This window comes from Halictus rubicundus, chromosome 7 (genome assembly GCF_050948215.1).
Source record: "Halictus rubicundus isolate RS-2024b chromosome 7, iyHalRubi1_principal, whole genome shotgun sequence".
In the NCBI taxonomy this organism is placed as follows: Eukaryota; Metazoa; Arthropoda; class Insecta; order Hymenoptera; family Halictidae; genus Halictus; species Halictus rubicundus.
Window position 1 is genome coordinate 14744457 of NC_135155.1, and position 25673 is coordinate 14770129.

General features: G+C 36.5%; 3 protein-coding genes across 6 annotated transcripts in view; 2 read left to right on the forward strand and 1 right to left on the reverse strand.

Moving 5' to 3' along the window:
- Positions 1 to 9100, forward strand: part of LOC143355670 (uncharacterized) — a 33088-nt gene extending 23988 nt beyond the window's left edge. Inside the window, exons 18-27 of one of the 3 annotated variants that reach the window (XM_076790713.1) lie at positions 4304 to 4401; positions 5205 to 5398; positions 5886 to 6344; positions 6591 to 6845; positions 7159 to 7275; positions 7332 to 7504; positions 7682 to 7877; positions 7949 to 8097; positions 8181 to 8339; positions 8595 to 9100. In XM_076790713.1, coding sequence (XP_076646828.1) covers positions 4304 to 4401; positions 5205 to 5398; positions 5886 to 6344; positions 6591 to 6845; positions 7159 to 7275; positions 7332 to 7504; positions 7682 to 7877; positions 7949 to 8097; positions 8181 to 8339; positions 8595 to 8715 — 1921 coding nt within the window. In that variant the 3' untranslated portion in view covers positions 8716 to 9100. The remainder of the gene's footprint in view (positions 1 to 4303; positions 4402 to 5204; positions 5399 to 5885; positions 6345 to 6590; positions 6846 to 7158; positions 7276 to 7331; positions 7505 to 7681; positions 7878 to 7948; positions 8098 to 8180; positions 8340 to 8594) is intronic. The other 2 variants (XM_076790715.1, XM_076790714.1) reach the window with 2 other exon arrangements.
- Positions 9101 to 11121: 2021 nt separating this feature from the next.
- On the forward strand, positions 11122 to 18325 carry LOC143355875 (cilia- and flagella-associated protein 70). The gene is made up of 19 exons (XM_076791045.1): positions 11122 to 11193; positions 11598 to 11811; positions 12102 to 12269; positions 12336 to 12583; positions 12828 to 13004; positions 13082 to 13182; positions 13451 to 13581; positions 13668 to 13813; positions 13984 to 14129; positions 14208 to 14331; positions 14877 to 15020; positions 15097 to 15279; positions 15379 to 15512; positions 15576 to 15724; positions 15815 to 15975; positions 16226 to 16372; positions 16455 to 16706; positions 17001 to 17150; positions 17708 to 18325. The coding sequence occupies exons 1-19, from the start codon at positions 11122 to 11124 to the stop codon at positions 17846 to 17848; spliced, it is 2988 nt and encodes a 995-aa protein (XP_076647160.1). The 3' UTR covers positions 17849 to 18325.
- Positions 18326 to 19203: 878 nt separating this feature from the next.
- LOC143355672 (uncharacterized) lies at positions 19204 to 25673 on the reverse strand. 2 transcript variants are annotated; one of them, XM_076790717.1, is made up of 9 exons: positions 25343 to 25673; positions 24500 to 24574; positions 24235 to 24435; positions 23656 to 23823; positions 23437 to 23586; positions 22985 to 23087; positions 22585 to 22833; positions 20823 to 21884; positions 19204 to 20432 (listed from the first exon to the last, which is right to left on the reverse strand). In XM_076790717.1, the coding sequence occupies exons 2-9, from the start codon at positions 24572 to 24574 to the stop codon at positions 19504 to 19506; spliced, it is 2937 nt and encodes a 978-aa protein (XP_076646832.1). In that variant the 5' UTR covers positions 25343 to 25673; the 3' UTR covers positions 19204 to 19503. The 2 variants fall into 2 exon arrangements, with proteins under 2 accessions (XP_076646832.1, XP_076646834.1); XM_076790719.1 differs by having other exon boundaries at positions 19204 to 20234; positions 25343 to 25670.

The window sequence follows — 25673 nt, forward strand, 5'->3', positions numbered from 1 at the left end:
ATAAATTAAAAATCACAATATTATAAATATTAAAGAACAAAATAAATGGTAATTATTTAGAAAGTACCACTCATCTCCGATTTTGATGAAATTTAAATATCTTATAGATTTCGACATTTTGAACAACTTTTTCCTTCTCAATACAGTTCTCAAATTCAATACAGTATTAGCAATAGTTTTTCGCGAATATCTCGAAAACTAAAAGCGACCCCTCTATATTGGAGAAGGAAAAAGTTGTTCAAAATCTGTAGCTGCATAACATATTTAAATTTTATCACAATCGACGAGTGGTACTTTCTAAATAATTACCAAATAAATTTCTATTTCACTCGAGTTTGTCGCAATTTCGGTAGAACATTTTTAATTTACACAATGAAAAGAAAAATAAATTTTTACTTAGCTCCTACACATTGTAAATAATGTTCAAAAATTCTTCTTTGAATCAGATTAGGATTCCTCCATAGTCAGTGGAAAAAATGGTCGCGATACACAGGTGAATGCAGTCGATATCACCTGGTAATTTTCACCTGGAACGCGTAGTACACACGCGTCTCCAGTGTTTCCACCCTCTGTGTTGTCCGAGAGGGTTGGTGCTACCGTATGGTCAGTGTATAGTCATTCGATGTGGTATCGCGTGGTTACAGGTGAAAGGGGGGGATGTGGTGGGAAAAGACACGGCACGAGACCGATAAAGAGAAAAGGTAGTGGCACGTGGGGGGTAGGGGGAGAAAGGGGGGTTGAATTACCTGAAGGAAGGGGCAGCGGTCAGCGTCGGGACGTCTGACGTCTACGTAGGGCACAGTCGTGCGTGCGTCGTCATTTGTCGCGTCGTGACAACTACTCTCGGCCCCCTTTGGTACCCCCTTCGATTTCCTACCACCCATCGCCACCCCTGTGCTCGGAAAATTTTTCAAAAGGTTTTTACCATCATCCCCGTGTTCGGAAAATTTTTGCAAGAACTTTTGAATCAGTGTTTTAGTGTGATCATTACAATTTCTGTGTCTGTTCCTGTTCCCTAGGGTGTCCCCTTTGATTTGTTACCCCTTATCAGCATCCCCGTGATCGGAAAATTTTTGAAAGAATTTTTGTAACGAGAAATTTTGTAGAATCAGTGTTTTAGTGACATCATAAAATTTCTGGTTCTGTTTTTGTTTCTGTTTCTGTTCGCTAGAGTAACTCCTTTGGTACCCCCTTCGATTTTCCACCCTTTGTTGTCAGACTTGTGCTCGGAAAATTTTTGAAAGTGTTTTTGGAAAGCTTGAAAAGTTTTTGAAAGCTTGGAGAGCTTTCCGAAAGATTGTCAAGTGACTCGTTTTGACAATAACGTGGTTCGTGTGATCACTACAGTTTCTATTTTCTTCTTCTTTAGACAAAGAACTGTTTGAACGAAGATTTTAATTACCCTCTCGTGCAGTGTTAATTGTCCGGCTCGAGCGTAATTTCGTTCAATTGCTATAGCAAGCATGTTCACTGGAAGTTCGCGAGTTTAATTTGGTACACTGTGAACCAGAGGATTTGGATCGACGATCGAGACGGCGTTTTGGGGATGATTTTGAGAGTGCCTAGTGTTTCTGAAAATAAAGTAGGAATTAGATGTTTTTGGGGAGATGTTTTGATTTTTTTTTTAATTGAGACAAATGTACGCTATCGTCCATGAATATTTAGACAACACAAATTTTACTATAGCATAATCGAATGGAAGATTCAGTAAAGCAAATTTTTAGTAAATCTTTTTACATTGTAAGAACCACATTTTTTTCTATAGATTGAGTTTGATTGTGACAAACGTTAGCAACTCACGGCAATATAAACCGAAACGTCTACCTTGTCATGAACTTTATACTTTATGCACTTCCTTGTCTTCTTTGTCTATCTTCAGAGCTTTCTATTATTGAAGATGTAGCAAACGTACAGTCAGGAAGAAATCATTACTGTTTTAAAACTTCCAACGAACATATCTGAATCATTAGACTGTGGATGCTTGCAAAAATTCTTCATTCTTTAATTCTGCTTTCTTTTTTTTTTTAATAACTGTAGTAATTTGTAAATAATACAATAATTATCTAAATTCCCCTAAACCGTTTAATATTTTAAATTGTACCTACCCGTTCATGCTACAAATTGAACAAATGAGGCAAAAATAGTTCGGCAAGATCGCAAATAGAGACCGTCGAAATTACAGTCCTCTCTGAGATATAGTCAGCCTCATAACAGGTTGTTAATCGATCATTCGTTAACCTTAGCAAGATGAACGCTAAACGCACAACAACCCCTAAATGTTCTGGCTGGAAGTTTCATTTGCATGTGTCTAGACACGTAACAATTTATTGACCCGTGTGGGGGTCTCGACTATTCGTCATAAAGATTATCAAGGCACATTAAGATCCGAGCGTGAGATACACTTGAATTTTTCGTTGCGTCGTTTTATCGGAGTTCGATTCGAATCAGACATCAAAATGATTTGAATCGCGACTTCGAACACGTTTGCTGTACGAATAATAATATTCTTTTCGATTTTTCCCTTTTATTAGCGTATTCTATTTACGTTGCGGTGGAGGTTACATTATTCACGAGGAACACTATTCTCATAACACAACTGGAACAACAGTAATAATTCGTAAATCATGCTCTGCTCGTTGCTGTAAATATAGTGTTTTCTGCGATGTTAAAATTTTCTGTGGAATTCTGTTGATTTTTGTTTTTCAATGAAATTTTCAAAGGAAAATCAATAATCAAGTTTAATATCTGATCCATCAGTTCCAGTAAATAAAATTCTGCTCTGTAAGACATTTCTAATAAACATCCGCAGTCTAATGACAAAATGCCACTGCAAAAAATAGCTGAACACGCGACAAGCTAAAACCTCGACCAGCACAATGCGCGCCCGTCGATTAATTACGAAATTACGTGAAAGATCTTCGTCATAGATCATTCGACGACAGAGGACCGTTCGATCAACCTCGACGTGTGAAAAGTGAACAACGAAGAATGAGGAAGCTCGACAGGTCGAAAATGAACTTTTCAAATAGTGCAAATGGTGCAACCCGCCGGAAACCGAGGACCTTCGATCGCGATCGATGAGGCAGCCATTGTTCTCCAAACTATGAACCGTATTCGGGCCAGTGCTGCTCTACCGAGACTGTATTTCTGTCCCAGGAATGCTGGGACTCTAAAAATCTCTAATCGTAATAACGAGCTGATCAATAAATCAGGATGATCTTCAAGTATTGCGCTTCTTCCGTTATCTTCGCCAACAAATGAATTATTCTATCAACTGAAACTACATCTGAGATTTCAACTCGGCACAGCGAAGCCGTGGATGATGTACGGATCGTCTATGATTGATCTATGATCGATCGGTCCAGTTCCGAGTAAAGATCGTCATAATAAAAAGCTGCGTGATCAATGAATCAGGATGATTTTCAAATACTGCTCCTGGGCGGAAGAGGCCAAGGAGCCAGTGAACGGATTGAAGGATGGGGATCGACAGCGTCAGAATTTCGACCGGAAGTCAGCAAGCTCCTGGCGAAAGGAGTGCAAAATCGCTGACACTGTCCTTCGCTATTGTCCTTGCGCATTTCGATGCAGACAGTCCGTGGACGTTGCTACGAAAGATGACGAGGATTCGATCTCGACTATAGTTACCACTGTCAACACCACACCTGTGATCCCTTTGACGCTGAACACTAGCAACGACACTATGTATGTTCGCTGACTTAGGGCAACATTCTCCTTCCCCTTTTCTTTACATTTTTTACCTGTTTCTTGCGATAGTATAAAAAAAAGATAAAACGTAATTTCCAACTTCTATGAAAAACAAATTAAACGTCCGCTTGATTATTTTCTGTAATTAAATTTTCTCCTACACTGTCAGTTTTCGAAATACAAAAATAGTCACGAGAATTTAAAAAAGCATATAATGTAATACAATTACGTTAATTTTGCTAAATAATTTTCTGGAAAATAAAATTTCGTAAAATTGATTGAAATATTTCCGTGAAGGTTTCTTTTAAAGCGCTCGGCGAGGGTTCCGCCATTTCGTTGAATAATTAAGGATTTCAGTTTTCACAGATAGTTAACAAGTTCACGCATGATCGGCGAAATATTCGCAAACAACGACGAGCGTTTAGAGTGGAGTTTACTTCGCGGCCTCGACATTTGTCAGTAGCATATTTTATGTATAAACCGTAACCCGATAATCACTACCGGGGGTACAGTACGGTGCAAATTACTTGCGAAAATAAGTAGCCATTTTCACGCAATATTTCTGATTTTTAATTGCTCCGGGTTCTGCGTGTTTCAGAGACAAAGCCGTGAACGAGGAAGAATACAATGAGAAGAATAAGCATTTTCTGCCGGAGGAAAGGTATCGGGTGAAGACGATCGAAAGACAGTTCGAAGGTATGTTTATTAATCGATATTGTTATATGCGAGGCATCTGTATAAATTGAATAATTGTAAAGTAGAAAATCTGAAAACGGTGATTTGACCGGTAATGGTAGGTTAATGTTGAAACGCAGAAAATTGATTCGCGACGGACTATAAATCGGAAAACTACGCGAAAATGGTATTTGTCGTTTCGAACAACGCGTTTGCACTATTTAAAGTCGACTCGGACTCGGTACAACCTCGACAATGATTTGTTGAAGGGCGAACTATTGTTTTCCGTCAGTGTCAACCGATGGTGGTTGTCACCCGTTCTAACTTATAGACCTAGACTATAGGAGATTTGGATCGGATCATTTGGTGAATCGAACTGTTGATCGTGGAACAATGGCAGAAAACTGTTCTGCGGGACTGTGGCTGAAGCGATCGAAAGTACACGAACTAGAGCGCGAGGTTCTTAACCTCGTGGATTGCCAACGAAGCCTAGACTCAACACGGGGTTGCAATCAATATTTTGCACGGGATATGCTCGAGTCTAGCTTCAGCCTTTGTTTCAAGGGGATTCGATCGTGATTTCTGCTGCTCCGTTCTTTCTGACTGTCTTGCCTACAGCGCGAGACTAAATGAGCAGTATATTGCATAAAAAAAACTTGTTCAATTATCGTAGCGTTTTAGCATATTTTGTGTACATTATTGTACCGTACTTTGCTTTATCAAAAATGTCGATCACTTCTCTCAAGGGAGGATCTAACGCTCCGATCACCTAGAATTGCGACGTAATAGGATAATTGAACTAAAATGTTTGACCTCTGTTGCAGCAGATGATCAAGATCTTTCGTCGTCGGACGCGTTAGAAAATAACGAACAGGACAGTGGTCAAGATGCTCCTGATAATAGAGAAGATAGCGAAAGTAGATCATCCAGTCCCGAGAGGCATGATGTGGATGCAGCGTTCGACGTTATCGATGCACCATCGATTATTCCGAACAATCGGGACACCGTGGACTTCATTGTAGGTCGACAAAATCGTAGGATCTGTAAAAAAAAGTGGCAGGTTTTACAAGGAGGATGTGGATGACTATATAATTTTTAGACCGAACAACAACAAAGAAAAATTACAATCATAACGAACAAACTTTAAAAGATTCGGAATTCTAGAGCCTACTGGAAAAGATTGACTTATGAGAACAATGAAATTGAACCGTTTTATAGTCTTGAAAGGAAGCGAGGGAATCTTCCATTTCTCACCTCACGTTTAAGTTTTGCTTTCCTACATGATAAAACATATAGTACACCTTCTTCTTTTTGAAAAATGTCTGTAGACACTTACACAAAAAGTGTAACTAAACTTATAACTTTATAACTTTTTGTAAGTCTGAAGTTATAACTTTGCAAAAGATTTACCGGAATCCACAGTACAATTTTCAGTCCTTGTTGATTAACAACTTTCTAGTGTAATTTTACGTTCAATCTGAACTTCATCTCGAGTCCCATTTTAGATTGCATTGGACAAAAGAACAGAATTAGCAATCGAAACAACGGTCCCCTCCGTGGACGACGACGCGCCAAAAAGCTGGAGCACTGAAGAAGAAACGGAATTGAAGCAAGAGAGTCGTTCTTGTTCAAGAATCTCGGGACACTTCGATTTCCAAAATGGGAATCGTATCGAGAGCGAGTGCAGCGTTTCCGACGAAGCGGAGGCGAGGATCCAGGAAAGAATGAACACTGGACGACACTCCGCCATTTCTGTTTTGTCCGGAGAACGATTGTTGCACAGCGAAAGTTTGCAAGAATCTAGCGATATTCTACATTCGCAGCTCCAGGAAACGCCAGCTTCTCCGTCGACAAGATCATCTAGTAGTCCTAAGAAAATCAGTCGGTCGCCTAGTCGAAATTCCATTAACATCGAAGTGTTGAAATCTCCTGTACGCACCTCAAGAAGCAGCTCCACTAAATTAGTAAGTATCTTTGATGTTCGTAAAGAAAATTAGACGTTAACAGAAACAAAAACAAATTGTCAACAAATTGATTGGCATATTGCAACCCCTAGAAAATCCAACAAAATCAAAGTGATTTTATTAATATATAATTAACGAATAACTAAACTTTCAATCGAAAAAGTTTCTATTGAAAAAGTGGTCCATTTGAAGTAGAATTACCTGTGTTATTTTTCGATGACTTCACTGTCAATCCACTTTCCACAGAGCTTCGACTCCGACAAAAAGGAAATCGAGGGTTTCGAGGAACAAAGAGAAGTTTCCTCAACAGCACAGTGCGAGGACGAGTCGCCGTTATTAACAGAACATAATCAGTCTCGTAGAGGGTCTAAAGCTGCAGAATCGCCAACAATCATCATCGCGTCTAGGCCTTATTCAACAGAAGCCTCCACCTTCGTAGAGAATTCCATTGAAGCTGATGTTCCCTTAAACGAGAATCACGAAGAAGAAAATCCTCACAGAGTAGGTTGCTAAAAAGAAATAATATACAGAAACTTGAAATTCATTACTATATCATGGATCTCTGTGCAAAATAAAAATTGTCGAACGTAATTGTAAAAAACTGTGTGCAAAAACTTGGTGCAAAAGATTCCTTGTTTTTTGAAACGAATTTTTGCAGTGACCTAATATAATTCGTGGTTTAATCATTTTGATAAGTCGGGAAGAATATAATGATATCCTTAAACAGTTTTAACGTCTTATTGTATTTGACCCATTCACTTTTATCATAACTGCGTAAAATCCACAGTCTATTCATTAGACTATTTTATTACAGTTTATCAACGACTCTAATGGAAGCAATGAAAGCAACGAGAGCAACACTGTGGAGGAAGGTCAGAGCAAAGACAGCTCTAGCGAAACGAACACCGAGCCTGGGATCTTGAAAATCGAGGTAACAATGGGTGTCTAGAGAATAATATAGAATTGTTAGACTTCTGGAATCTGTAGATTGTCGATAATTTGCAGACTGAACCTTTGGATATGGTGCTTCGACCTAGAAGACCAGCAGCGTCGAAAGTTCCTCGACCTACGAAAAGGTACAGAAGCAATGGAAGAGGAAGCACGGAGAAACTGAAGCCTGCAGTGCAAATCTGCTTTGCCAATCTTGAGAACAAAGAATGGTAAAGATGCAGTCGAAATTATTATGGTCTGTTCTCCAAAAGAAATAATCACTTTTCCTTATTCTGGCAAAAAGATACAGTATCATTTATAAAAATGGGAAGTTTCTTGTTTTGGATAAACAGACCATCAAATTGAGGAAGCACAAGTAGAAGTTCATTTGAAAACCGGTTTTTTAGGGAGATCGTGATGAAAGGGTTGAAGACTCTGTCCCACTTGACGAAGAACCAACCGGAGTTCTTAGACGTCAACGCCATACCGACGATAAATCGACTTCTGGGTCAACAAATAAAAAGCCTTCGGTCTCAAGTCGCTCGGACAGCTTGCATGGCTGCTGGCGATATTTTCAGCTCGCGGATCCGCGGCATAGATCAAGTAATTAATGAGTTAACTTCGTCCATTCATTAAGTTTATATTTTGTATCTTACATATTTTACTTTTTACAGGACTTTGAGGACATAGCAGCACCGTTGCTTCACAGAACAGCAGACACCAATCGGTTTTTGCGAGCGGATAGCAACGCTGCTCTGGATCGCATGATCGAGCACCTGCCTCCGCATAAAACCATTGGAGTCATTGTCCAGCGTGGTGCTGGGTAAATAACTTAAATTTGTTATATTCAACTAGATAGCTCTAACTAAATTATTCAGTTGATTACATCTTCATTCCTCCTTTCAGTCATCAAAACGCTATCGTGAGAGCAGCAACGGCGCGATTATTGACCTCGATAGTCGAGCGGATAGGTCCAGAACATACTATGATATTGCCAAAAGACGTCAGAGACAAACTATTAAGCACTGGCGCTAAATTGTTGATGGACGGCAACTTGGATGCTAGGTAGGCTAATACATGGTTAATTTTAAACTTCGAAACATAGTACTTCATTCGAAGATTCCATTTCAAATATTCTATAATTCAATTTTGGACTTAATTCTAAATCTAACTCTAAATGAAAATTGTCAATCTTACAATTCAATTTCTAAATTCAACTTTGAATGTTCCAATCTAATTTTAAATATCGTAGACATTAATTTTAAATTGTAACATATAATGTTTGAACGAAAAATTAACTCTTCAACCATCATTTTTCAGGAACCACGCGAAGAGAATGTTCAAACGTCTAATTCGCTGCGAAGGTTTCCACAAAACTCTAACAGAAGCAGTACCAGATACGACGTTAAGGCACATTGACAAGACCCTGAAGACCCTTTAATGAAGTGAACGTTCGCGCTGTAGATGATCAACGTTAACAATCGCTGGTCCAGATTGTCATCACACCCACCTGGACCCTATAAAATACAGCGTCTGGCGGACAGTGATACCAAACGAACGTTGGTTCCGTAATGGAACAGATTTTCTTCGTGTGGAAGAGACGAGAGAATACGATTCCACCCCCAGTCGACTGATTTCTTTCAGTAACGTTTTGATACTCCGATGTACCGTCGTACATTTCCTTTTTATACCGAAACGAATGACGCATCTTCACGTAGATTTCGACGAGTTTATTTCTCGTAACTGCAACACGATCTCTCTGTTAATTGACAGTAAACCTACCAGCATCTACTGACCGGTTTCAGATTATTTATTTTAAAATTGTTGAAATTATAGAGGCTCCATCGTTGAAAACAATTGAATAAATTTCTTAATTCGTGCGCAAATAATTTAATATAATTTTGAAGTCTTCTAAACATTTCTAAAGTCTTCTTCTTATAGAAATATATATTATAATAGTATAATAGTATAATTAGACTGCGAGGATGTTATACATTCACAATAAAAAAAAAGGTGAAGTACAAAATTATAAAGATACTAAAACAACTCAAGGATATTATTATATTACCTTTTATTCATTCAAATTATTGATAGAGAAAATACATTTTTGCTTAGCTTCTGCTGCTTACAATTGATGAGGAACATTTTTATTTTGCACAAAGATCCGCAGTCTATGACAAGAATAAATAAATTCAACCATTGTCATTTTTATAAAGTAGCTCATACCAGACAGTTTTAATGCTCGGCAGGTTTAGTGTTAATCTTAGCGGGAAGGATCGGTACTGCGACATTCATTATGTACAGAATCTTTGCATAAACATTGTAGTGCTGTTAGTCGAATTAGAAAAGACAGTTTTATTGAGTACAGCGAAACGAGAAATTTAATGTTGTCATTCGCTTGTGTCGTCTATTATTTGTTCCTCCATTTTTTAATTTTAACACTTTACCTACCAGCTGTTGCCTTATAGTAAATCAAACATTAACAATTGAGAATTTAATAGATTGTTCAATATACCTACAGCAATTGCATAAAAGAAAATTGTCAGTCTTCTTTTAGATGCAGTATAGTCATTAGAAAGTTGATTGATAGGCCTTCGGTAGCTAAAGTGTTAAATCGATTGCTATCGCCAGCCACTGGTAGCTGAAAACCTTAGTGCCTTAACCATGAAAGATTTTATTACCGTTGAAAATTTGTACAGAATTGTTTTACGAAAGTTTACGTCCGTGTTACCGTGATGCCGATTTGATTTAGGAAGACATTATGGTGCTCAAACTATTACATAAATGACTTTCTACAGGCCATTGTCGCAATTTAGCTCTGAGGCCCGCGAATTGTTTATACAGTGCTCAAATAGTGAAAAATCACATTCTCTTCTATTAATTAATCGGTTATACGATATCGTCTCGGTAAATTGTCGAGATTGACCCTCCGATTGTTAATTGAAAAAGATTCAAGGAATAATCGATTCTCAGTTCACGAATGAACAGTGAGTTTTCTTCACCGACTCATCTTCAAGGAGTCGCAGGAAGAAAATTGTAATTTAGTTTCCTTAAAGAAAGGAACACATTGCTGATGGTAATGATTCCGTTTCGACAAGGTAACAAGTTGTCGCATGATGTGTGAAAATAGAAAATTTTACGTTCACAATTCGGGGAGATATAATGTTGTTCCCAGAGATCAAGATATTTTGAGCATTACGTATTTCGAGTTGTATGTGACTTTTTAACGCGAGTAGACTATAGTCTACTAATTGGTAGACTGCGGATCTTTGTGCAAAAATTCTATTAGAAAAATTTTCATTCTGGCAAATAATTATAGAATACTAATATATAGAACTTAAAACGAGGTGAATTTAATTTCGTTTTAAAATTTGGTGTTTCTTTTGTATTTAAATGCACAAAATCTGCAGTTTAGTAATTGCATATATGCTTCTGTAATACTCTCCTGGTTTTTGCCAATCTAATCTGATATAATTGGTAAAAAGTCAATACTGAAATTAAGTAAAATTGATTGTAGATTCCAATGTAAATACGTGAGAAACTGTGTATGTACAAAACGAAAGAGACGGCAACGTACAACTTGCTCAGAATGGGTGCAATTCGATCCAACATCCTGCGGTGCAATAAATTATTTACAATGTTTGTATTTATATACATTATGAGATTAATTATAAATGCGCGACACATACGTGTACACTAATTTATTTAAAAGAAATATAATACTATTAAGTAACGAAATGGAAAACCTGTGAATACAACTACATATTTAATTTTGTTTTAAACAATAGATTGGGTGACTTCAATTATTTATTTAAAGTAACCTATTTTTCGTTATTATTGTGGTAAAATGGAGTTACAGAGGATGAACTCGTTGGAAAACAGGAGGATTGTGATTACTCTAAATACTATCAAGAATATTGTAAGTATTCTAATTAATACAGACACTCGCAGTTTAATGATTATTTTTTTAAATTTCAGCATGTTCAAAATTTCTTGTTCAATGAGATATTTATTTTGTTAAATTTTCTTTTCACAAACATTCACAGTTTGGTAATAATTAGGCTGTGGGTGTTAATGCAAATTTACATGTTTTACACAGATTTTTGGGCATTCAAGTTAAAAAAAATTTCACTTCCTTCGTTAATGATTGCAATTAATAGAACTAACCACATAATATTACATCAAATTTTATTACAGCCTCCAGTCTTTCGAGATTTTGGAATTTTTATAAGCTATGAAGACATAAGGATTTACAATGTTTAATACGATGTTATTATGATTATTATTTTTACGATCAAAGAATTAATAATAAGTAACATTTAGATTAGGAAAGAAGACATACATGTATCATTCGTGGTGGAACACTGTGGAATCATTCTAGGAGAAAGCTCACCAGTAATTGTAAAATCAACTTGTGAGGAAGAGTTATCAATTTGCAATATTGATTTCGAAACCTATTTGCCAATTCCTGGAAACGATAGGAATACCATCGACGCGATCGTTTCAACGCCCTTATTAAGTATAATAATTAGTATCCTTTAATGCTAATCCTATTCTAATCCTATTCTTTAATCCTAAGGTACTCCCTAAAATAAAATAAAATATTTCCAAACATCTCAACATTGTTAAACATTTTTCTAAAATTTTCTTTTCATTATTTATTGCATGTATTTTCTAAAAGACCTTTAAGGAAAGAAATCAAGACAAAATATTATTTTAGACTGCATGCTCAAAAGTTCATCTTCAAACATGTATTCTTTAATTCTTCAATGGAATTTTCTCTCATAGTTTGAAAAATTTATTTATAATAAATGATCTATGTTGCAGTAAAGGCCTTTTACACAGTAGAACACGATCAAGAAGCCAAAGAAGATTACCCGCCTGTTTCAGGTAGTGAAAAGAAGGGAAGAACAATATTCACAGCAGTAGCCACACCTTCCTCAACGTTAAATATGCTGGGAATCTGTAATCTTGATTTAATGCCTCTGCTATTAGGTATCTTAAATCTTTGATTCAATAATATTTTTCTGCGAATTTATTTATTTAGTTTATTACTTCCAGGAGAAAAATGTTATGCTGAAAAGCTCGTTCTAGAGACTCCCACATTCTTGTACGATGGATCATTAGTACCTTGGCAGAATCTTCCACTTTTAACTGCAATGATATCCCTAAATCACGAATCATTCTTTCAATCAGACGAAACAGTGAATTTTCTAAGCATCACCGTCGAAAGTATATACAATCTTCCAGAATCTTTTGTTGGAAATTTGGAATATAAAGCTGGAACCATAGCCTACATCGATTCAGAAGTAATCAGAGCCCTGTGATTACACTATTGCAAAGAATGATGTGTATAAACTGTTGAAATTGGTCCAGTATTTTGGAAATTACTTCTAGTCATCACAAATATTTGTTTCTCATTGTTCGTCTTTCATCTCAATATATTCTTCTCTTCCCAGTTTCCTTCAGTACTTTTCTCTATAATCATTTAATTTAAAAACAATAACGATGTATAGTGATTTTAGAGGCAATATAATTTTGAGAATTTTTCAGGTCCCAGAAAATTTATTCTTCGAACACGGAACTTGGACAAAGTACAGAGACGTTGAAAGAACAAAACGTTGGAACACTTTGGAAAATTTAGAGAACCGTGCCCGATTGTCGAAGTACAAATTAGAATGTGATTTTATAGGACTGAAGAATGAGTTTTGGAAGCATATAGACTTTGCGGTATAATTGTTAATAGAAATTAGTGTGATACTGGTTTAATACGATTTATTTTCTGATTCGTTGGTTTATTATTTCAGAAAATGGTGTGCGAAGACATGCCGAGGATTGAGTGGAATTCTGTTCACAGATGTGTGTTGTGGAAAACTGGGATTGACGCGATGGAGAATCATATTAGAAGGTACATATCAATAAATATTAACAGAATAGTATATTTATTCATACGGGTCATTTTTTGGAACAGTTTGAACAGCAAAGTTTTTTTATTTCAAGTGGAAGAGTGAGCTATTTTACATTAATGATTTGTTGAGGATACAAAATCAAAAAATTCGTAATTCTTGAGACGTTTAAAACAAAATGAGATATTTAACATTAATGATTTATTAAGCTATTGAAAACAATTCTGCGGGTCTACTGCACAACTTAAATCCTTAATTATTTCTTCAAAGGTACAAATATTGGCCCTTCCAATTCCTGGTAGCAGGAGGAGACTCTCCAGGGAAGACTAAAGGTAGCGCTACAAAAACAACCATACTTTATCAATGCTACGTTGATCTCTCAGAACTTCTTTTCCCTGGAAGTAAGTTCACACTTCCCAGCTATGTATATATAAGAGCACGTAAACAATGCTATGCTTATTACAGAAATAATTATTTTATTTCGCAGAGAAAAGCTGTCGAGTTGTTGGGCAGTTGTACACATACAATGCAGCTGACATAACAGAAAAAGTTGGTATCGAGAATAATATTTTTATTCTGGAGACGAGAGGCAAAGATTCAAAGGAAAGGGAAAAGAAACACAAAACTTCGAAGGTACACCAGTGACAATTGTTGAGCAACACAAAGCAGATTTTATTTGCTTTAACAATTTTCTGGCAACTTCAAGATCAACGTTGATCCACTTGATAGATTTAGTATAAATAGCTAATAATTTTTGTTCACTTCTTAAGAGTTAGAATTTAGATGGGGTATTTTGGTTTTAGCATTCAGAATCTGCTAATTCCGAGGCCGAAGTAGCTTCAACCACAGCATTGACGTCACCAAATGGCCAACCTACTATCATCGTGATCGAAGTGGAGCTTTACCAGCCGCTAATCACGTGCAGCCTCTTAGCAGACTATTCAAATTTGTAATTTAAATAGAATTTGTATCATAAGTAAGGAAAGTTAATTTTTTCTTAAACGTAAAACGAAGTGGCTTCTTATAGAATCAACGAGATGATTCCCAAAGAGAGAAAGAAGAAGCCATACGTTTACTCTGGCGATGTAGCAGAGAAACAGTACATAAATTGCATCCAGAAGTTGGTCGAAGATATTACGGAAAGTTATCGAGTATGACACTAATCGAATCAATATCATTTTTCCCTTCACGGGTTTGATATTGATCTTTTTAAATATTGAAAAATCATATGAGGCACCTCCTTTTAATTAATCCATGCTATTTAGATGTATGCATATTAGATAGATAATTTAATTAATATTACATAGAATGTCCTATTCTTCTTGTTTGATCATAGGCACTACCCTATGGTACTTGTCTGGTCTCAGGTACATTCCTATTCCACTTGTTTAGTCATTCCACTTGAAATGTCGAATAGAACACAATTGCGTGGATTAATTCAAATGGGGGACTCTGTTGCATCACGATCGCAGTTTAACTATTAAAGTATGCAAATTCGGACGTGATCAAGCTAGGATTTCTGTGAAGAAAATAAGAGTAGTGGCGAGCCCTTCACAACCGTTGAATCAGTCAGGGAAGAGAAACAGAGAATAAAATATTGCTACGATCCTCAATCAGTAAATATAAATTCTTACACCACCCTGTACTATGCATGTCAAAATTAAATCGATTCATTGACTGCAGGTAATTATTGCAGGATGAATTATCATGTTTCACTCAGTACCTATATAAAACTGGTCTGTATTTGTCATTGCGTAACACACTTAGATCCAAAGTGACTATGCTGCTTGATCAGAAATTCAAGATGCCACAGAACATGATCGATGACCATGAAATTCAGGTGCTAAACAAATTAGAAAGAAGAAAAAAATATAGCACAGAATAATGTGGTAATCGAGTATTGTTAAAATTTCCAGAATTTAATTGTATCAGTGTACACGTACCTCGTAGAACAAATGCACGTCGCAATAAACACAGTTGTCGAGGGCAGATTCACAGATAACATATCCGAAAGCCAAAATGCAAAAGTATTAGACTTGTATGCTGAAGAAGCTTACGAGTTTGAGGACTTTGATAGAGCAAGACAATATTACAAAACCGTAAATCGCACTAATTAATATATCATAGAATTTAATTTATTCAAAGAAAATGATTGTTTTAATACGAGAGAACAATTATTAACGATTCTACATTTTCAGGAAATATCGTTGTCTAAACACAGCCCATTGTCGTGGATAAAATATGCAATTTATCTTAAAAAGATTGGCGACATTGAGCGTGCGATACATTGTTGTCTAGAAGCTATTTCGTTAGACACACGATATGTGTTCGCGTGAGTATTTTGTAAGGTAATCATTAATCGATAAATAATCAGCATTTGAACGAATGTCCTCAGATTATTAGTGTACGGGGCAATATTGTTCGAAAATGGTAACTATAGGGAAGCAGAGACCTTTTTGAGAGCCGTTACTGACTTTTATCCACGATTCTACGAGGGCTGGGCTATTTTGCATTTGTGCTATATACGAACCGAATATTATCCAGGTAAATCAACAATTAATGTTAAAATCAACACTATCGAGAATAGAAAATTTTCGAGTGATAAAACAAACTGATCTGATTTATTGTATGCAGGAATAGATCTCACACTACGAATTGCAGAAAAGTGTATGAAGGACAAGGTTCAACCAATAAAGCTCCCCGATGAACCATTAGCTTGGTCAACAACTCATTGTCCCGAGGGTAACTTGTACATGAACACTGCAATATTTTTACTGAAACTGCATCTCTGTGAGGTAAAATGAATTCAGCCTTAAATGGACTAGTAGGACTGCAAGACCTATTCAACTTCAATTTATAATTATTCAGTGTGTGTTAATACAACTATTTAAAGACTTCGGTAATTCTGCATTGTCTTGCTGCACGCAATATTAAGTAAATAAATTGTGTAAACACACTTTCAAGGTGTCTTATCAAGTCCATTTAAGTATTAAGCACTCCAAGAATAATTAATAAAATTACAATAAATAACATGCGCATCATTAGCTTGCAGGAATTGCTCTAGCACAAGAAATGTCCCAGTCTAATCAGTCAACACACTTTCTATATTACATGGCAGTGGAGCATTACTTGTCGAATCGATACGAAGATGCACTTTCTCATTTAGAAGAAGTCAAATGCGAATATGGAATGGTGTGTCATATTAATATTCCTCCCTGAAATTTAAAATAATTATATGAGGCAAGTTTATTGATGTAAAACTTGTTTTTGGCAGGATTATGCCATCAGCAGTTTAATGGGACATTGCTACATGAGAATGGGTGACAACGAGAAGGCTATAGAGTGCTATGAGTTTGCACGTATGTTGTTTGACAGGCCTAAGACATTGCATTTGGTTGAAGTCAGATTGGGATATCATTATTATAATACTAAGGATTATGAACGAGCTAAAACTGTATTTTTAAGTGCTTGCAAGTCCTCACCTACTTCTCACACTTGGCTGGGTGCTGGCATGAGTTGCTACGAGGTCAGAAAAATATTTTAACCTTAAGAAGACTAAAGAACCACTCTACCTATATGTGAAATTGGTTAGCAATGAACATTGCTGACAAAAAATTTTTAAGAGCGTTTTAGGTATTCTTAGTCATCCTAGTTTAGGCTAAAATTGTTAAAATATAAGGCTTCAATTTTTTTATTCAAATGGAGAACAGTGTCTGATTGCACGAGTTGCAAAAGGCCTGCGCCTTAGTTATTCTAGGGTTAATAAATTAAAGAATGACTTAATAGAGAGACATTTTATGGAAAGTTCATTTTATTTCAGCTTGGGGAGTTTACAGAAGCAGAAGCAACCCTATCCGAGGCAAACAGACTCGACAATTTGAATCCAGATATCTGGGGCCATTTGTGTCTGTTGAACCTAACTCTGAGAAGGTATGACGAGTTTTGCCAGTGCTACAGAGAAATGATAAAAGTAAGTAACACGTTGTAGTGCATCCTAATTCATTAACATATTGACTGCTGGACGAAGTAACTTTATTAACACTAAGTTTACGGAGCACTAAAAGTGACTATTTTACATTACTCTATAAAGATAACGAGAATTTGCCTAAAAAAATTTTTAGAAATTTTTATAGAATAATTCCTCATGGATGCATCTTTACAATCTAAATACTCAGTAAACCTAGTGTTAATGAGTCTAAATATGAGAGAGTCAAAGTTTAACATAAGGAGACTGCGGACTTTTATGCAAAATAAAAATTGTTTGCATCGATTAAAATGAACAGCTGTCATGTAGAAATTTTATTGCTTCTTCGACAATTTTAATAAGCTGGAACTTATACGTTGGAGCGCTTAAATACTTTTAATCTATCTCCTGCTTTAAATTACAGCTAAACATTTTCATCATAAACGCATAAAGTCCGCAGTTTAATCGTAAATCAACGTGTTAATACGTCCGGTAGCGTAGTAAAAGAATAGACAGCGTGCATTTATTAACAACTTTTATTGTTTATTTTCTGCATATATCAGAATAATCTTAAAAATAGAAAACTGTGGCTGAGAATAACGAACGCGATGGAGGCTTTAGATTACGCACCACCAATTTTGGTAACAGAACATAATGATCTTGTCGAGGACTCCGGCGAAGAAGAGTTCGAGGATTACTTTTAAACAATGGCACTAAATACGACAGAACAGAAAGAAGGAAGAAATATGTACTGCCAGTCATAATTTGTAACACCTTGATGGCACTCGATCAAGGAGCTTCTGTCTACGAAAATTTCAACATTGTTCTGACACCAGTAATTTTCAGAAAATAACAATTATACGTACAGATACTCTACAATTTCATTTCTTTAAGAAAACTTGAAAATTAGAGCGTTCGCCGACATTTTCACTGGATTTACATATTAACTTGCAATTACGCATCGTATTACGTTGATCGTATGCACTCGTAGTCACATATTTCCGTTTTCGATTAAGTAGAAAAGCAGATCTATCATTCATTAAATAAATGATTTAACAGCGGTGCAGTTTTCGTACGCGTCAGCCAAATGTTACCTTGCGCGATAAATACAAAATAAAACATAATGAAAGAAATTAACAAGAACATTATACAATAAAAAAAAAGAAACGAACAATAAATAATCTTTTAGTAAAAAGATATAAATAAATATATATAATATATATATATATATAAACTATAAAGTAACATAACATTGATTCTCATCTAATTGTATGATCAAAATAAATATAGCATACACCTTGAACCTGATAATATTTAGAATGTTAATACCATTGTTCGCGGAAACAACGGTTCAATGAGCACCGTTCATTCCCGTTCTCCAAGGTATTCAAAGGATATACATATATCTCAATCTCTAATATACATATATAGCTAATAGCTATTGCCAATTATAAAAATATCATTCGAGTGCGACTTGAACAGATGTCGGTATCCTATTGTCGCAGAATTTCAACAATTATCAAAATATCAGAAATACGAATCACAGCGTACGCTGTTCTCTAGTTACGGTGTGTAAAAGCACTATAATAATCAACTCTTTTTTTCTCAGTGCACTAATCCTTCGCAGTTTTTCGTTATCGTTAGCAATAAAAACAAAAAGTCAATTCTTCACAACGAAAACAGTATTATTCGTTAATTACACATTCTACATAAGTCCGTATGTACTCGAACAGAACCAAAAAATGTCTCCGGTATTAAAATTGAAAACAAACAAAACTGAAACCGCAAAGGATCGATTAAAACACCAATGTGATTGTGCGCAGTCAGCATCACTCGGTCAATAGTGATTGATAGTAATCCCGAAAGCGTCTCTTCGAAATTTTATATTAGAATGGAAGGTGTGCTTCTCGCGAGTCACCCTGTATGCTTCAAGCTGCCATAAAGTCTCGCGAATTGATAAGATAAATGAGCATCCAGACTGCGAAACTTCATGTTAATCTGAAGCAACTAAAATTACCTTAAAATAAATTAAACCTGTATTAAATGTTATTGAAGCTAGAGTTCCATAATCTTTTTTCTGTTTTCACCATGTATCAAATTTCGCAGCCCAGATGATCTGTGAATTGAAAATAATACTCGAACGACGGTAACTGGAAAATAATAATAGTCTGACCCCTACTAGTTAGAAATTCGCGTGAGGACGCTTATTTTTCGTTGCTATAAAAACTGTTTCTCTGATTCTACGTTCAAGGACTATTTATAATAGAAGCGAGCATTGAAAATGTTTCTAATATCAAAAATCGATGTAGTATCCGTTCGATTGTGTAATGCTAATTGATACAGTTCTTATTGCAAAATGTTACAGCTCTACCCTAGCATCATCCTCTGTCGCCTCAATATTCTCCTTATTCTCAACCATCGAATGAGTATTTCCTGGAGTCGTTTCCTGCGATTTCTTATCGGAGTGCTCATTATTTTCGTCTATTTTGTTAACTACTTCAGCGCTAGCGAGCAATGTTTGTTTATCGGGCGACTCGTCGCCGCAGACTAATTGATTCTCGGTATTTATCACAGAATTCGCTTCAGCCTCCGACGAAGACGTGGGTTCGTTCTTCGTCGGCGATGTCCTTCGCTGTTCGGGAATTTCTTCTTTGACGGTATCACAGTCGTCCTTTACAACTTGTTCACTGATTTGTAGCTGATGATCCTCTTTGCTTGAAGCTGCTACCGTGGCGGAAGCTTTGGACGCGTTATTGCTTTCGTTTGGTACTGATTCCACTGGAACTGGTTCCACTTGAGGTACTAATTCAGCTGGAACTGGTTTTACTTTAGGTAGTGATTCCTCTGGTACTGATTCAATTTGAGCTGAATCTGCTTGAGGTGCAGATTCAACTGGAACTGGTTCCATTTTAGGTACCGGTTCAACAAAAACTGGTTCCACTTTAGGTACTGATTCAATTGGAGCTGGTTCTACTTGGAGTATAGGTTCATCTGGAGCTGTTTCCGCTTTTTGTACCGATCCAGCTAGAACTTGTTCCACTTTAGGTACCAATTCTGCTGAAACCGGTTCCACTTTAGATACTGATTCAGCTGGAATTGGTTCCGCTGTAGGCACTGATTCAGTTCGAACTGGTTCTACTTTAGGTATCGATTCAGCAGGAACTGGTTCCGCTTTAGGTACTAATTCAGCAGGAACTGGTTCCACTCGAGGTACTAATTCAGCAGAAACTGGTTCCACTTTAGGAACCGATTCTGCTGAAACCGGTTCCACTTTAGATACTGATTCAGTTGGAATTGGTTCCGCTATAGGAACTGATTCAGTTCGCACTGGTTCTACTTTAGGTATCGATTCAGCAGGAACTGGTTCCGCTTTAGGTACTAATTCAGCAGGAACTGGTTCCACTCGAGGTACTAATTCAGCAGAAACTGGTTCCACTTTAGGAACCGATTCGACAGAAACTGGTTCCATTGTAGCTACTGATTCAGTTGGAACTGGTTCTATTTTAGATACCAATTCAGCAGAAACTGGTTCTATTTTAGATATCAATTCAGCAGAAACTGGTTCCATTGTAGGTACTGATTCAGCTGGAACTGATTCTTCATTGGATTCAGTTGAAACCGATTCTAGCTTAGGTACTGATTGAGCACAAACTGATTCCACTTTAGGTACTGATTCACTTGATATTAATTCAATTGATGCCGATTCAACTGATGCCAATTCAACTGATGCTGATTCAACTGGTGCTAACTCAATTGATGCTGATTTCACTATCGACTCAGCTGATACTGCTTCCATTTTAAGTATAGATTCAGCCAATGGTTCCACGTTAGTTTCTGACGCACTTGTCACTGATTCCACGTTAGCTTCTGATTCGTTTGTCACTGGTTCCAAGTTAGCTGCTGATTCATTTGTCACTGGTTCCATATTAACTTCTGACTTATTTGAGACTGGTTCCGTAGTACTAAAAACCAGTCCTTCGGAAGACATACTATTTTCTTGCAACTTCTCTCCCGCATCGCTTGCAATGCATCCTTCCTGACCCACAGTTTCAAGACACTCGTCTTCATCAGGATAAATCACAATCTTGTCATCTTTGGTAACTTCTTTAGGATTCTCAGCACCCGTCTGGGGACTTTCCGATAAGGAAGCTGAGACTAGCTCCACTTCCATTTCAGACACGTTATTGCTATCCTCATTTTTAATATCCAACTCGCCTTTAGAAGGTTCTATTTGATCGGATAAATCAGATATTTCTAACGTCTCGTTCTTCTCTGTTACAGCCTCCTGTTCGAGTTTCATTGAATCGATACTCGAACATTGAGTTTGATTTTTAGAAGGAGAGTCTGCGTTTAGGTTTTCTTCCACTGGTTTTATGTCTCTTCTGATAGCCTTTGGGGACTTGATGGGTTGAGATTTCTGTATGTTTCTTGGTGTGTAAGTTCTGAACTCGTTCTCGTGATACCTTGGGGAGTTTACGTCGCCTTCTTCCCTCCAAATCTCTTTTCTTTGATATGGATACTTCGCTTCACCCTCTTTCTTCTTTTGGGAGTGCGATCTTTTTACATTGGGCGATTTCGGATTGTTAAAGTAAGTTCCTTTCGACTTATCCTCAAACGATTTTTGACGATTGAAAGGCTCGCTTTCGGGAACAGGTGCTTCCGCGTCGGAATGACTATAGGTCACTCGAGTTCTTTGTCGTGGACCTACTCTTCCTGTTCCAGCTATGCTCGGAGAGTTCACTGAAATATGTTAATAGCAATGTTGATCGCTGTTCGTGATGACTAGACTGTGGATTTTATGCATTTATAGTAGAAATAAGTAGGCACAATTTAATGCAGGACATGGATTAAAAGAATTTAGGAGCTTCAATATATTAGCCCAGCTTATCGAAATTATTAAAGGAAAAAAGAAAGGGTATAGTCGGATAAGATTGTCAATGTGCCCCCAAACTAAATTGATCTTTCATCATACCACTCGATAGAGCCCTGAAAGAAAACTGTGTGTGACAAGTTTCAAGTCGGTCACCTCTACCACGAGGGTAGTTATAGGCTGAACATGCTCTATTTTTCTGTTCTGCTTAATAAAAAATTCCTGAACATTTTACCTAATAGCACATACGACTATGAATTTTTTCCGAATTTTTTACTACAAAATCGATTTTTAAAAAATTTCAGAAACTCTTACAATTGCTGATTTTACATTGAAGTTATCAAATGAGCACGTTTATATTGTTATCGTAGTTGATAGGCTTTTGTTCATTGTTAGCGATACGGACAATTTTTATTTTGCATAGAGATCCGCAGTCTAATGATGACCATTAGTTCAAGACTCTTTCGAAGTAAATTGCAAGAAAATTTATGAAGAAGAAAGGAAAGCAACTATTGATCATCGACTAGCGAGGTATTAGACAGTGTTATGAATATAAGCATTGCAAAGTACCTTTAACACTCATTACGGGGCCCTTAGGTGTGTTACCCTGGTTCACTGTAACTTTGATACTGGTATCAGTAGCAATTACAGTCCTCTCTTCGGAAGTTGGAGACAAAGGCGGCTTCACTGGCATTGGCGCATTGTTTCTATGCTGATCGTACATATTGTGAGACCGATTGTCGTAATTACCGTAGAAATTCTTTGAAGTGCCACGGTGAGGACGGCTTCCACCTCTACTGTGAGAGATATACTCGTTATCTGAAAAGAATGCAGTTTAATACCACAAATTATAAAATATATCAAATATTTGGTCAGTGCAAAAATTCGTGCCCGATTTCGAATTAAAATACAAGGACTCGATTACGAACTTTTGCACTGATCTAATGCATTCAACGGCATTATAACATACTATTTGAATGATATCTCCTGTCAGAGTCTTTATGATCTTTCTTCGCAAAGTCGCCTAACGTAGATCTCGTTGCTTTCTTCGCTACATCGTCTATAATATGCATCTGCAATTTAAAGAACCCGGTTATCCAATGGTAAAAATTCATTTAATCTAACATTCTTTCGGCTGATAGCACAATAACTATTTTTACAATGCATAAATACCAAACACAAAGCAGATATATAATGCCAATATATAATGCCAGTGTCGCTGATAATTAAACTGCGGATCTTTATGCATTATTATATCTTTATTTCGTAAAAACTAGGATGAGGAATAAGTTCAATTTTCCGCTCAGGCAATTCCTGATTGCCTGTGTCATTAATGTTTATTACCATACATATTTTCTTGTATTTTAAAAATGTGTACATACTATAAATGCATAAAGATCCGTAATCTAGTAATAATCATACTTTATCATTATCCCACTCTCGCCGCCAGTTTCCTTCAGCAGTTCTCTGTCTGCTGATGCGATCTTCATCGATGCGGTTCCTCTCTGCTCTCCAAGCATCGTATCCTGGCTGAGATTCGTCTCTATAATTTCCTTTGTACACTTTGTTATCCTATTAAAAATTAACGCTGTTAATTATTCAGAACAAGAGAAAATACCAAAGTTTAATGTTGTCATATACCTTTTGCATATGATTTTCTCTGCCTCCCCTTTTCGCTTTAAAGTTTCCCCGCATTACTTTGTTATGGGTCTTATTTCCAGAGGGTTCCTTTACATATTCTGTACCAGGCTCTTCTCGTTCAGAATCTGCCAGGAAATTGTACTTGGGGTCAGGTGGCGGGCCTTCTCCCTGCAAATGATTGCTATCTTAAGGTGCGAATACACTAATTTGTTGAAGTAACTAGTGAAATTTTTAGTGAGAGCAACTTGCAGAAGCGTGTACACTTATTTGCAAATATTATAAATATATTGTTTCACTTTCTGAGAGCAACTGTTGCTAAGTCAACTTGCTGGCTGCTATCTCAGAGGCGTTTACACGTGTCACGAGAGTCGTTCTCTCAAACACTGTCATTAATTACTTGCTAGTGTACTCGCACCTTCCGAATTAAAAATTAAATGTAACACTATTCAACAGAGCTAAAGAATTGTGTAAATATTGAAGTAGGTACTTAAAGTAAAACGTATGCAGGATAATAAAATGTGTTGAAAATATAAAATCAATTATACAAGTATACAATTGACATAAGATTACACAGCCTACATGAGCAAATGAATGTATTTTTTTTCCTTCAGAAGGATGAGCTTGCGTCATGTACTCATGCTTTTCTTTAGCTAGTTTTGGTTTAGTCTTCGGTGGATTCGAAAATTCTGGTGGCTCTTTCCTTTCCGGCCAATCGGACGATGGTACCATTTGAACTAAGGCATTGAGTTTAGCTGCATTCTTTTTATCCTCTTCCACCTCCTAACAATAAAAGAGAGTTCACGTAACTTATATTTTCTTTATTCAATCGCATTATGATACACACCTGATGTCTTCTTCTAATTTCTTCATTTTGTTGCCTAATTTTATTAATTTTTTCTTCGAGTGCGTTAGATGTCATCTGAAAAATAAATCCAGAATTAAAATCGAATGTTATAAAGGCATTTTTAACTGTTAAAAGTTCATACATTCAAAATTTTATTCAATCAACAGATCAGTTTATTTCATTTGCATAAAAAGTATCATCGTACAACCGCCTTGAGGAATGAATCGATAATGGTAAAATAATTTCGAATGCAGCAAATTAATCTCGGTAAGCCGAACTTTTTTAAATATTGAGACACAGTATATCTATATACCAAGTGTATAAGTAGGTAGACTTATTCGTGTCACGTTTCGACACTTCATTTTATAACGTTTCCACGTTCGAATTCCGAACGGTCCCGATAAACGATACGATCCATTTTGCTCATAATGCTGCGCGAAGAAAATCGTGCCTTTCTACAAAAACAAAAAATAATTCGACACAGATATCGGAAAAAAATTAACCTGTCGCAGTAGGCTAAATATTTGCATCGACAACGATGCAGTCGAATGTAATTTCGAATTACCCGTTCTCGAACGAAAATGATTTTTTTAATAGAAACGTACTCCTATACGTATAAGAGGTGTGAAAATATATATATACGTGTCGGTTTATGTAAATGAAAAAATTAAAGGCAAAAGGAATGTAGGCTTGCAATCTAGTTTGACTCCGGATGAGATTAAAGTCATTAAGAATATGTCACATGGCTATTTTCTTCTTAACTCGGGGAATTTTGTTATCGACGTTGAAAGTCCGATTATTTTTATACATAACGATATTTAACGTGTAGGAACAGGAACGTACGATTGCAAGTAGATTGCGGACGCTCTGAGGTGAGAAATATTAAAACATCACGGACGATTGTGTTATGCTGTTTTTCACTGAACAATCAGCCACATATGTCACTATCGAACACTTCTCTTAGTTTCTTAAGAGAGAACACATTCGCACAACAACGCGACAATTACGGATATTCTCGGTGCGGATAAGAAAAATTACTGTGGCCCAGTGGTTTTCATTTCGATTAACATCCTTCCGCTCGCAAACTGTTCAGGAACGTGCCAACTTCACCGGAAATTCGAGTCACTCGCTAGTTTTATTTTGCAATATTGATTTACTAAAGTCGTACCAAGTT